A 14,005-nucleotide genomic window follows, 5' to 3' on the forward strand; every position below is an offset into this window, starting at 1 on the left:
GTGTGTATGTGAAGCGAGACAAAATTCGGGTTTACGCTATATAGGTGAGCCGTGCACTTTTTTAAAGTTAGTCTGCAATATGATCTCATTGTTCAGGTTACGGACTGTAAAAAGGCATGCTAGTTTGTCACTCGACTTTGTTGCATAATAGGCATGTGTGTGAAGTGATTTGGCATTACAGATAATTGAATGATGAACGTATTGATTGGGATTATCAACTGGTAAATATGTTTTCTCATCTAAATAAGTAGTTAAAGCTGAAACGAGTATATGATTTTGTTTCATCTTTCATATCTTTGTATTGAATTGTGTGTATTTTATAACTGTTAAGGAATACAGTAGCAGTATAGATCCGACGTACAGCAGACCAAACGTAAGAAAAATACAGGAATTCCATAAAAATGTATGCAGCACTTTCGCACATTATATATATCTTTGTGTGGTGGAGGAAGTGCATGTGCGCGAGCGTGAATGCATGCGTGCGTGTGTGTCTGTGTGTGTGCGTGCGTGCGTGTGTGTGTGTGAGAAAGTGAGAGAGTCAAGACAAAATTAGGCTTCAATAAGAAAACAACGGCTATTCCCCCTTTTTCACCAAGTCTTTATTAACAATTATTAGCAAATAAGAGGTTGGCCATTCAGGTTAAAATCTCCGCGGATACCCCTTCGTAATAGATTTGCAATTTTGTTCCATAATATAGTTCTGATTTTGTTTTTATCTCAACTTTACGTACAAGCCATAAGTGACACTGACAAAGGAGGACTGCATGTGGTGATTATCGTAGACACATCAACTGCCACTCTGAGGTCCATTCTGTGATAGTTTGAATAAAATACACATTTAAGTATGATGATCATCAATGTCAGAACCCTCATACAGCATGGTCTCTTTCTTTTATGAGGAGATATATCCAGCATAGATCTTAATGATGGCGACCCCACAATATCAGTGCTTATCACTGCTTATCACTTATTCCGGTAGAATAATATTCGTCACGTTTTCTCCGGTTTTCATTAAGCAAAGAAGTTCACTGGGTTTTTTTTTTTAAAAACCAGTTTGTAGCTTTCCGAGAATTTATTGACCGTTTTAGAAAACAAAATTAAGCATAACTCCCTCGATCTTTAATCACAGACATTGATTTTCATTTTACATCGATCCAACGTCATTTTAATGCTATCACCTGTGATGTGATATTTTAAGTGTGCATTAACATAGATTAAAAGACTCACATAAATTAGATATAACCCGTGTGTAACTGCCTTAAGGTCCGCGGACAATGCTGACATTTTGAGGAATACACTTGGTTAAGTAACGTTCACCACGGATCAGACAATTTCTCGGGTGAAACTCGCTCATGAATCTATCCAGTTTAATTATGGAATAGATATTACCAGCATTTGAAAAATGTAGTTGAGTGCACCCCGTAACTATTTTCAAAGTCTGATGACAATATTTCACATTAACACACACTTTCACATTGTTGACTTTAAAAAGAAATGATATAATAATTAATAATGTAGCAATCTCAATTACGATTCTACTATGCAACTGGTTTTTTTTTTTTTTTTGATAAAATGTGCAATTAGTACTCAGTAACTGGCATTTGTTTTGTATTGATGCATCTAAATATGTATATAAAAGTGATACGATATTTAAAAGGGGGTGTCCACTCTGCGACGCCATACCTGATTAAATAAATGAAGTTTTATTGAAATGATTCATGTTTTAAGGTAACTCCATACTTGGAGTTTTATCTGATACAAGTTTAGAAAGTGTATTTATTTCCATTCATTAGAGTTAAAACTAACAAATTATCAAATAAAATACATAGGTCATCACACTTTTTAAGATGTGAGACGTACATAATCAGAATCATATATCACTGTCAGAAAATTACAATTTTCCTTAAACAGCGTTATCAAAATCTCATAAAAACTAGTTATGACGATATAGTAGCATTCATAACAATTTCATGAAACTGTATCTTCACAAAAATATACAAAATGTGTGTAAAAAATAAAGGAAATCATCGCATAATAGACTTGACAAAGAAACCAATAGAAACAGAGTTATTGTCCTTGGATTCAATATTTTGAAACGTATCATTGATTATTCATCTATAACTTAGACTTTTGAAATATTTTATTTTTAACAAGATTTTTTACAATACCTATAGGAAAAGACTCCAACAAAATTTATGTTCCTATCATGTATAAATCTGAATAAATCATTGATTTTGCAAAATCTGATGACATCACAGGAGGGTGGAATTACTTTAATTTGAAATCAAACCTACAAAGAATGTCAAAAACTCATTGTGCTGAGAGGAAACAAAAACAAACAATAAACCCAGTGACCTAGTTGCTAATCAATTAATTATATATGCATATATGATTGCTTTCATTTGTAAAGCGCAATTAATTTTGATTCCATCTGAGTTTATCAACATTCATTCCGTATAAAAAGCTGCTGTTTTAAAAATCGCTTTTTTGTCAATTTCTAAAATTTCACATATCGTTAAGGTATTTTATCAAAATTCAAAAGGGAACTAAAAAAAGTGGAAATTAGAGATAAGATTTTTTTTATTATAATTTGTATATTATATATGTTTGAAAAAAATATATCAACCAAATTAATAAATTACAACTAGTTACAAGTCTCAACTACTTGGATCATAAATTATAAAACTGAAATACACGTACATGAGTATAAAATAGAAGATACATTGCATGAAACAGAAACTGTAATATCATACACATTTAGAACTTTTTGATTAATCAATCTTTCCGCCACAAAATATAGTCCACGCCAAACCCTTTCAGATTGTGAATTGACACACTTTTTTTCAACTAGGTATGGGGTTTAGTAATAGATGTGTAATATGTTTATACCAATGATATCAATATTGAACCAGTAAAGTCATAGTTGTAGCATCCTGCGTAATTGTACTCAAAAGCTCAAGAGCTAATTTTCTTAAGTATTTTCTAAAAATATCTGTAATATTTCTCAAACAATTAACAGTTTTTTTATTTACTTCAGATTGAAGCAACGGATCAAAACTTTTTATTTCAAGAAAATGGGATTTAAGGTAACCATAGTCGTTTTAGTCCTTGCTGTAGCGGTGGTGTATTTCACGAAGTATAAACACAACACGGTAGACCCTGTCATACTCAACTCCTCCTACGATTACGTCATATGTAAGTAATGGATACAATGCGATTATGTAGATATTTTTATTATCAGGGTCATTAGAAATTTAAAAGAGGCAGAAACAATGTTCCATCACACGGCTTTCTGTCTGCATATTGTATACACATTGCTTTATATCCCATTCGAGGATTTTCACTCGTGTACATGTTATATACGTTATTGGCTGTCGTATATATGCGAAATATATTGATTTCATGAAATATTACAGGGGAGTCCATGTGAGATTCAATTTAGCAAGTTCTAGAAATGAAACTCCAGTTCAAACTACTAAAATAACTATGCACTGCGTAATAGCAAATGAAAAAGCCTGTAAAACCATTGATGAATTTTTATAGCATATCGTTTGGCAGAACTACCTGTTCCTAACGAAAAGGTGAAGATAAGAAAGACTGATCAATTCCATATTTCCTACAAAGAATATATAATTGAAAGTCCTGCAAACACTGACTTCTGAAAAATAAATCCTAGGAGAACTAAACATCCCCCATTTGGCTGATCACAACGTACGTAAGCTCTATATCTTGATCAGGTGAACGGAGGAATCCCAAGACAAAATCAATATCAAACAACGACTTAACAATTGGTAGGAAACACGTCAGTTAGAAATCAATCTAATGACACGCTGTATTTGCAAACAAGAGCATGATAACCATAGAATTTTCGAAATGTTGACTTTAAACGAGACTGATAAGATTTCGTGACATAATTTTTTTATCAGTAGCTTACCTCGGTTTAGATCATACTCAGAACATGCTGTTATGTATATAATTAGTTGAGAGACATGAACATCAAATGCAAGTGATAATAGAATATTGATGCATAAATATGGAAGGTTAGCAACGGGAAAGATATCGTATCCCCGTTTTTCATAAAGCTGAGTTGATAGTTTGCTTTTTGACGTTTGTGTTCAGTACAATATTCAAAATAAGAAGCTGGTGTGGAAGCCCCTGTGATGTATTCTATTTGGAGTACATGAAAATGTGAAGATAATGAACAATGATCAATCCCATAATTCCTGTGAGGAATACAAAATTAAGAGTTGGGCAAACACGTACCCTCAGATATACAAGAGGTAGGATCAAGTGACTAGGAAGAGCAATCGCCCCTCTCAACCAGTTACACTGACCGTGAACCCCATATTTTGATCAGGTAGACGGAGTCATCTGTAGTCAAAATCAGTGTAACAAGAATGGCTAAAAATATGTATGAAACACGTCAGACAACATTTGACCGTCAGGTTGTATGGCAAACTAGATCGTTGGAAGATCTACAGACTTTAAGCTGTTGAAACCCCTGTAACATCGATTTGTTTCTCAGTAGTCTGCCTCGATTAAAAAACTGATCATACATAGAACATGCTCTTATGTATCGAATCCGTTGAGATAAATAAACATCATAGGAAGGTGATAATGGAATTTTGCTACATGAATATAGGGAGTTGACGATTGAAAGGTGAATTACCCCTGTTTGTCACAAAGTTGAGCTATCAGTTTGCCTTAAACATCTATGTTCAATAAAATATCTAACTACGAATCGAGATATGGATGAAAGTAAATATTGTGAATAGACAAAACTCATGAATTCCATCTTGAAAGCCATGAAAAAAAGCATTATTCTCAATAATAGAGGTAGGTAAACAGGCAATTGAATGAAATACTCATACTCACACGCCGGTAATGTTTTAAGATGGACAACACCTGAAATCCGTATGTGCATTCAATTCACTCCCGACAAATCACAGTGATTATTCCTCCTTCGAATTCATTATTTCTTGTTGCCTAGTGGGTGCAGGTTCGGCTGGCTGTGTCCTTGCGAACAGACTTTCAGAAAATCCAGAATCAACGGTACTAATTATAGAAGCTGGGGGTTCCGAAGATGGAAATTTTAACATCAGTACCCCATTCCTTGCGGGAAGTACTCAGCTATCCAATGAGGACTGGAAGTTCCGAACCGAACCTCAAAAGAAAGCATGCTTGGCAATGCATGAAAGGGTATCTTAACTAAATCATTGATGTAAAGATGCAAAATAGCGATCCAAATTACAAAAAAAAAAAACATGACAAGCAAAGAGTTCATTGGAATGAAAGCCAAAATATTAGAACATGTATGTGAATGATATAATTTTTACCTGATTATTATCTTATTCTATGCATCAAAATTTATTATTTATTGGATAATTGATAGATGTTTACTCCTCCTAGGCCCCTGGTTTCACCTCTGGTATATCCAAGGAGCCGTGTTTGCCCAACATTGTTCGTTATCCTCGCCTTTCATTGTATAATTCATAAAATAGAAAACAAATAAATGCAGAGATAAATACATGTAGATGGATATAGATATACATTATTATATTTAGAGATCCTACTGGCCACGAGGAAGAGTTCTTGGAGGAACTAGTAACCTTAACTACATGCAATATATCCGCGGCAGTCGTCATGACTACGATGGTTGGGCAAGAGAGGGGTGTACAGGATGGAGCTATAGAGACGTTCTCCCATATTTCATTAAATCAGAAGATATGCAGATTCCAGAGCTTCAAAAGTCAGGTAAATTTGCATTGTCTAGGGTTTTCGATTTTCAGAGATAATATGGGGCTCACGGCGGGTGTGACCGGTCAACAAGGGATGCTTACTCCTCCTAGGCACCTGATCCCACCTCTGGTGTGTCCAGGGGTCCGTGTTTGCCCAACTATCTATTTTATATTGCTTGTAGGAGTTATGAGATTGATCACTGTTCGTTATCTTCACCTTGCATGTGCCGGTTAAACAATAGTGCAACGAAGGTATATGTATATACCATTCCCCCGGTCATGTTAGTCTGTAGTTTCAATTGGAGCTCTAAAAATTCATGAGGCAGAGTCCACTTTCTGGAGGAAAGAATTTTAGTTCCGCACATATACACTGTGTACATATAGAGTTTCTCGTTGGCTCTGATGGTAGCACCGTCAACATATTAGCACATGTTTGAAAACAATAGATTTATTTATGAAATAAAGTTTTGAATCAGTTGACTTCCGTTGAGATTCGGTGCTACTTAGTTGGATGTTTAAATTAATAATGACTCATTATAAAAATGAACGAGAAAGTAAAAAAAAAATGTGCATATGTTTTAAAGGTAACAGTGACTGACACGTCTCCAATTTCAAGAAGTGGATACCGTAATGGTTCCGGTGATTTGTCTTATTGTATAGTTACAGTAGATTATGAGAAAATATGGATACATACGACATCATATATCACAAAATATTCTGCTTCATTTCCAATATTTTGAAGAAAAAAAATCATTCAATCATCTTCATAGACTATCATGGAATAGGGGGCTATTTGTCAATCAGTGACGGGACTGCCACTCCTCTCAGTAAGAAAGTGTATGCCCGGGCAATGGAGGAACTCGGTCACCCTACCACAGATTGTAATGGCAAATCGCAAATAGGTAAGTTTGATTTATACACAAAGGTTTGATAATTCCAAACATATTTCTGGGTATGCTGGACATGTATTTGCAAACTACTTGCTTTTACACAGGACGATCACATTGATTTTCATTAACGTTAGGTAGCTGAAAATCATCATTCAATAACAACCTTCTTTTACCATAATGTAATTTCCAAAATACTCCACTATGAGACTCAAAAATGTGTGAAAAAGTTAGATTTATTTAAAACAATACAAACTGTAACTGACGGTAATTTTAACACCTAACAGTATAGCAATGAAATCTCCATGTTTTGGTGAAAAATTTAGCAAAATAAATAGCGGATTATTGCTTGAGAGCATACCTACAATGAGAGTTTCATATATAATGCGTGACAGCCTCGGACGCATGTGTCGTATACTCCGACAAAGAAACGATTCTGAGAGTGTTTAGGACGGCTACAATCCACAAATTACAAAAAACCTATATTAATAGCAATAAGCCCTCTGGGGCACTCATATGACCTAACGACGCTACTCGTATTTGACGTCATACAACCAATGCACTGTACGGGATCTGAATCCCAGGCAGATTACGACCAACAGCGGCTGATAACTAGTTGCTCTTAATCATTTGTGTAACTTTCGGGGGTCACATATATATATCATTCAAATATTTGTGCAAATTTCTGTTACAATTTTTCTCTATTTTATGTCTATCTGTCTGTCTGAGAATTTTGTCTCTTAAGGATTTCAATTCGATTGTCCGTAGCTAATGTGAAATATTATTTTCTTAATCCTAGGTTATTGTTTCCTCGATTATGTAGGTTATTGTCCAACCCAGGAAACGGTAAAGAATGGAGAGCGCTGTAGTACTGTTAAAGCCTTCCTAAGACCCGCTATGGGACGCAAGAACCTTCACGTCTCCACGAATTCACATGTTACAAAGGCAACTTTTAAGGGATATTGAATTCAATTTAAACAGTGAAATTGATACTTTATTTCTTATATATGCATTTCTTATACTGACATTCAACTTTAGAGAGAGAGAGAGAGAGAGAGAGAGAGAGAGAGAGAGAGAGAGAGAGAGAGAGAGACAGACAGACAGACAGAGACAGACAGAGAGAGAGATTATTCAAAATAATAAGAACCAGATTCTATCGTATTCATCTCATCGACTAAAATTCATGAATATGACCTATCTCTGCGTAATTCAACACAGGCACTTTAAAACTGAACTAACAGTCTTTTTAAAGATCATCATCAAAGACAAGAAAGCCATAGGTGTATCGTTCGTGAGAAACAACAGGAAGCACGTGATAATGGCAAACAAAGAAGTGATTGTGTCCGCGGGAGCTGTCAGCTCACCCCAGATCCTGATGCTGTCTGGAATAGGACCGCAGGAGCATCTGAAATCCAAGGGGGTATGACAAACCAAAGTTATCATATTTGGTATTGATAATACAGTTTTACCAGTTAGAGAATAACTATCTTCTCATTTGTTATTTTCGAGCGTTAGCACTGATTTGATGGTCACAAACTGAAATTTACCGACGACGTGTTTTCATTGCAATGCAGTTTATTGTATATATACCCATCAATAATCCGTGTTTTGATACTATTAAACAGAGCGATATCCATCCTTCCGAATAAACACATTGTGGTGATTTAATTTCAGATCATGTCTCCCTGAAACTTATGAATCAACACGGGTTTTTTTGTGGAAAATGATAGACCATGTCATAAACAAACACTAATACTAATTAGGAATGCATTCATAATCATATTCCTTTGCATTTAAAATTGGGGATTCTGAGTTAGAATAGGTCCTCAGTATCCCTTGCTTGTCGTAAGAGGCGACTAAATGGGGCGGTCCTTTGGGTGAAACCGTAAAAACCGAGGTCCCGTGTCACAGCAGGTGTTATACGATCAAAAACCTTCCCTGCTCAGAGGCCGTAAGCGCCGAACATAGGCCTAATTGTTTTCAGCCCTTCACCGGCAATGATGAGGTCTGCATATGAGTGAAAGGTTCTTGAGAGGGACGTTAAACAATATCTAATAAATCAATCAATCTAAAAATAGATAAGGATTATACATGTATATGATAAATTTATTATTACAACTGTAGCCATTCGAAGATTCGGATCACATCGGGTTGACAGGCACATATCACCAGATCAAACTGAACGCTTCGTATATGGTTTGATCTCATAGACCACACCTGTCAACTGGACATGATCCGATTCTTTGCATCAAGTTACTGAAGTATTAATATATATAAATGCTTTTTGTTTGATGTTTATCCCTTTTCTGATGTATCCAGGGGGCCGTGATTGTCCTAGTCTTTTTTATATACTTTATAGGAATTATGAGTATTGACCTGAAACTGTTCGTTGGGCTTTTCTTCTCTTTTTTCATCAAATACGAAGAGGAGATGTTAACGTATGATGTGATGTTTTTACGTCACAATGGAACACTTTCCATCTCGTTAATGCTCTTTTAACTGCCTCAAACATCAGTTGAGCAGCCGATAAAATGCAGCTAACAAAACAGACTGAAGATTCAAAGTTTATATTTGCTTTTGGGTTTTTGTTAATTAATTTTTCGATAATTCTGGAGTTCATTTCACTGTAATACATAGGAAAAGGGGGCCTAAATACTAAACAGAATCTTTTTGTGGAACAAGAGTTTTCAATGAATGAAATCAACATACCTGCATAATATCGATAGATTCTTAGTGTTTCATACATACATATCCCATGCATGCCATATATATCCTGTAGTCCATATTTTGTTGATACTTTCATGACAGTTTCAACGGGTTCTGCACATATGTCGTCGTTACTCGATACGAAATTATGACATCATCAGTTTGCTTTCACACTGATCATTCAAAAAGTAAACGATAGGAGAAGGATGTTAATATTTTTTCGGTCTTTATAGATTAGTGTTTATTTTATGCATAAAACAGACTTACAGCGCAATTTACATTTATTTGTTTTAGTTAGAAACATTATAAGTGCAATTAACCTACCTTACCGTAAACTGAGAAAGAAAATATCTGATTGATTACGAGACTAGACAAGAAAAAAACATCATGTTCACTAGATCGAAATAAAATATTTAAATCCCTTGAACTTGTTTCATAGAAATTATCTTGCATGAAAACGATTCAAAAGTTAATTGACAATAAAGTTAGATCATTTTCAAATGAATATATTTAGAGGATGTAAAGAAGACGTCTGACGTCATTACACAAATCCATTTCAATTCATGCGCACAGGTTGAAAGCAGATATATATTGTGTTGCTGGTGTTATGTGTAAATATGCGTGTAATGTATACTGGACGCATATTAAATCTACCAAACGATGTTGTGTGATTCGCTTCCATAGTACATATTCATATATTCTATTTGTTCTTATTTGTAAATAGAACATATCATTACGTTGAATTTCGTGTATCATTGCTTCACCGTTCTTTACATACTGATTTTGACTAGGGCTTACTCGATTTACTTAATCAAACTGTATACTTACTCCTCTTCATCTGATCCTACATCTGGTGTTTAAACTAACCCCACCTCTGGTATTCCAAGGGGTCCGTGTTTGCACCGTTCTAGATTCCGTATTTTATAAAGTTACGATTTATGAGATTGATCGCTGTTTTTCTCATTTTTAATATGCACAAAATAATAGATTGATATAATATAATTCATACATTGATTTTTCTGAAAGCTCTGCTTTGTGTTGCAACAGTGCACGCTCCATAACAATGTGTTAGAACGAAGCCAATTTGTATCAGTCTAATCCTGACAATACCCTTTGCTTGCCCCTAAAATTGACTGAATATCTTCATATTTATTTAATTGTATTCGATTGTTATGAGATTTAATTGTTGTGATAGAATATAGAAATTCATTTCAAAAAGTATGATCTCCTCCACGCATGGCTTTTATCTTCGACGAATTTGGCTCCACTTTTTGGCACTCTGTTTTCCCCTAAAATAGCTCTAACAAGTATGTTGTTATTTCGGATTTCACAAAATTCGGTTGAGCATCACTGAAGAGACATCATTTGTCGAAATGCGTATCTAGTGCATCAAAATTGGTACCGTATAAGTTTTACATTGATCACTGTTCCTTATCGTCGCCTTTTATCTAGATCCCAGTGATTGTTGATCTTCCGGTCGGACAAAATTTACAGGACCATATCATGACGATTTTAGATTTCCATGACAACACAACAAGTGTGACTACTATAGAAAAGCTTATGTCACCTATCAGCATATTCCAGTATTTGGCATTTAAGTCAGGTAATTTCATTCTAACTCGTCTTTATTTCATATAAGTAGGGTCCAGAAATGAAACGTTTTATGTTTATTTGAATGACATGTTTCTCTTTCATTCGTTTCTCCTCTTTAGTTTGAATTCACTGGGATTAAATGTATCACGTGATCACTGGACACTATCAACTTGGAACAGGATATCTATCTGTGTTATATTTTGTCAACCTTCAGAGCCTACAATACAAACTTATTGAATATGGAATAGTATCTGAGATGACAATGCGCTATGGATAGATTTAGCTCAGAAATATGATAATATCAAAATCAAATGAATTTGATCGACTTCAGTAATTCTCAGTGTATGATTACAGACTTGAGAGAAATGTAAATCCATGTCCGTGTTTACAGCATCTACATATCATTCTAGGTATTAGTTAGGGCTGTGCGGTGCACCGAAAATTTCGGTGCACCGCGATTCATACCATTCGATTCGATGCACCGATTACAAATTCCGGATTTCGGTTCGGTTCGGTTTAGATTTTACTTACACCAAAACAACAAATATGGCGTCCGAGTGATGTGAAAACATGTGGTTTTTTATGCAACGGAGATTTAAATCCCTACTGTGTTAAGAGTTAGCATTTTCACCACTCATATACCAACAGAATATGGTCCGTAAGATCATTGCTGTTTATCTTTACATGACATATAGCATTTCTGTCAGTGGTGGAGTGAAATCAACATCGTAGGTAATGACACAGATTTGACAGTTAACATGAGAGAAGTAAATCAACAAAGGAGAGGTGTTCAAAGACTCTCAATTGATAGAATTGTTGAATTTTTGCATATCAATGAAAACAATATCATATACATTTTAGATTCACTATAGATTTGTTTAATAATCCAAAACTTATGCAGCACATTAATATAACAAATTTTGATAGACTGTCAGCGTTTTCTTTTTTCTATCAAAGTTATAAAATGCCATTATGAATAGATATGATGTTTACAAATGACAACATATAGTTATATAACTTGAATTAAATCAAATCAAATATGCTACTCATTAAAATTGTTAATTTTTGTGGTGTCATTAGATAAATTGGACCTAACATGAACCGAATCGAAAATAACCGAACCGTGCTGTTCTGAATCGAAACCGAACCGAATCGAGCTAACCCTGAATCGTCCCAGCCCTAGTATTAGTACAACATGTACATGCTATTTTAGGCATTACTATGATATATATTTGTCATTTTAGGTATTACTACAACATATATACATGCTATTTTAGGCATTACTATGATATATACTTGTCATTTAGGTATTACTACAACATATGTACATGCTATTTTAGGCATTACTATGATATATACATGTTATTGTAGGTATTACTCCAACATGTACAAGTCATTTTAGGTATTACTATAGTATATATATATCATTTTAGGTATTACTACAGTATGTACATGTCAGTTTAGGTATTATCAATATGACTATAGAATATATACATGTACACACATGCTATTTCAGGTATTATGAGCAAGACTCACCTGGAGGGCACGTCATTTATCACGGATGACGAAAATCTTCCGCCTCATCTTCAGTTTAATTTCTTCAGTGCTATGTTTCCAGCGAAATTTGTTGATACATATATAAAAACTTTTAATCTTGATCATAAGGTATAGTATTTTTGACATGAAACATGAAATTTGATTGGTGGCGGCTTTTGTGATATATGAGATTGATGTACATTGACATTATATATTTGATAAATTAGAAATACGACAATTCTATGTATAGAAACTTGAATATGGATGCACAAGTTTTAATTTGCTGGATATAATGTTTCATGTGGATTTAAATAAAATATTTAGAATTCCATGTACGTTGCCGCAGATTAATATAGCTGGAGTTATTTACAGTCCTGACAGAATTCAATAAAATATATGATGTTGAAAAACATATTGTAATTCAAAAAGTTTTGAAACATCATTGTTAGAATGAAAATTTTTTTGATTCAATATAACATTTTTATGCAGATTATATGTAGATATATAAATACATGTAGATACATGTGAATAGAGAGATGGGTGAGTGTGTTGGTACAAGAATTCGTCATGACATTTATTCAATATTCTTTGCTTTCCATTTGAAAAAAAAATAAAACAAATTCGAAATGCAACACAATGTATTCTAGATATCTACATCAATCATATCTGTATTTGTATCTATTGTCCTCAATATATTTCATTTTGAAGCTAACAGAAGGCAAAGCAAGGGAGTTACAAAGACATGAAGATAGAAAGATAGGGAAGTTTCTGGCATATCCGATCCTGCTCCACCCTAAGAGTAAAGGGACAATACGTCTCCGGAGTCGTGATCCATTTGATCCGCCACTCATAGATCCAAATTACCTCGACCATCCCGACGATGCAAAAATACTCCTAAAGGGTTTGTAAATTCAAAGGGTTTTCCTTGATTTGATTTTACGATAGTGTATGTAATGGAATATCGATGAATTAACAAATGTATTTGGAACTCATAATCAATCAAAATTAAGCCTGAAAACTGTTATTCATTTTGAGTATCGCGTGAAACATGCATGTACAAACAATTTGTAAACACAACATAAGCATAGACATAACCACATGTGTACTATTGATCAAATTTGTAAGTGTTGCAAAATCAATTTTGACTAATTATGCCTCACGTTGACATTTTTGTTTCAATTTGATACCGCCATTGCCAATAATTGAACTTCCTACCTTATTCATTAGCAGAGATGCGTCGATTTGAATAAAACTCTTGCACCATACCTATTTTGTAGGAGTACGTAAAGTTTTAAAGCTCAGTGACACTAAGGCTTTTCAGTCAATTGGTGCCTCGCCACAGGATCCTCTGGAGGCATACGCTCCTTTTTGTGACAATTTCACAGAAGATTCAGACGAATACTGGATCTGTAGAATAAAATATTACACGTTAACAGCGTATCACTCGACCTCCACTTGTCGAATGGGAACCAAAGATGATCCAACGGCAGTGGTTGATCCTGAACTCAGGTTTGTCTGTAAACTTTTAAAAGATAAATTATTGTG

The 14,005-nt window shown here is 34.5% G+C and overlaps 1 protein-coding gene and 1 long non-coding RNA gene across 9 annotated transcripts in view; one reads left to right on the forward strand and one right to left on the reverse strand.

The window, feature by feature from the left end:
- Positions 1-14,005, forward strand: part of LOC125674799 (glucose dehydrogenase [FAD, quinone]-like) — a 14,588-nt gene continuing 583 nt past the window's right edge. The window contains exons 1-12 of one of the 8 annotated variants that reach the window (XM_048912090.2): positions 1-221; positions 332-403; positions 3,038-3,195; positions 4,991-5,199; positions 5,565-5,754; positions 6,509-6,640; positions 7,449-7,570; positions 7,878-8,045; positions 10,784-10,934; positions 12,441-12,589; positions 13,169-13,361; positions 13,738-13,969. In XM_048912090.2, the coding sequence (XP_048768047.1) occupies positions 3,075-3,195; positions 4,991-5,199; positions 5,565-5,754; positions 6,509-6,640; positions 7,449-7,570; positions 7,878-8,045; positions 10,784-10,934; positions 12,441-12,589; positions 13,169-13,361; positions 13,738-13,969 (1,667 nt within the window). In that variant the 5' untranslated portion in view covers positions 1-221; positions 332-403; positions 3,038-3,074. The remainder of the gene's footprint in view (positions 222-331; positions 404-3,037; positions 3,196-4,990; positions 5,200-5,564; positions 5,755-6,508; positions 6,641-7,448; positions 7,571-7,877; positions 8,046-10,783; positions 10,935-12,440; positions 12,590-13,168; positions 13,362-13,737; positions 13,970-14,005) is intronic. The other 7 variants (XM_048912092.2, XM_048912091.2, XM_056160183.1 and 4 more) reach the window with 7 other exon arrangements.
- Positions 13,236-14,005, reverse strand: part of LOC125674813 (uncharacterized) — a 4,584-nt gene continuing 3,814 nt past the window's right edge. Inside the window, exons 2-3 of the long non-coding RNA XR_007370268.2 lie at positions 13,676-13,867; positions 13,236-13,354 (exon numbers count right to left, since the gene is read on the reverse strand). This is a non-coding gene — a long non-coding RNA (uncharacterized LOC125674813). The remainder of the gene's footprint in view (positions 13,355-13,675; positions 13,868-14,005) is intronic.

The sequence above is a fragment of the Ostrea edulis genome, chromosome 3 (genome assembly GCF_947568905.1).
Source record: "Ostrea edulis chromosome 3, xbOstEdul1.1, whole genome shotgun sequence".
Classification (NCBI taxonomy): Eukaryota; Metazoa; Mollusca; class Bivalvia; order Ostreida; family Ostreidae; genus Ostrea; species Ostrea edulis.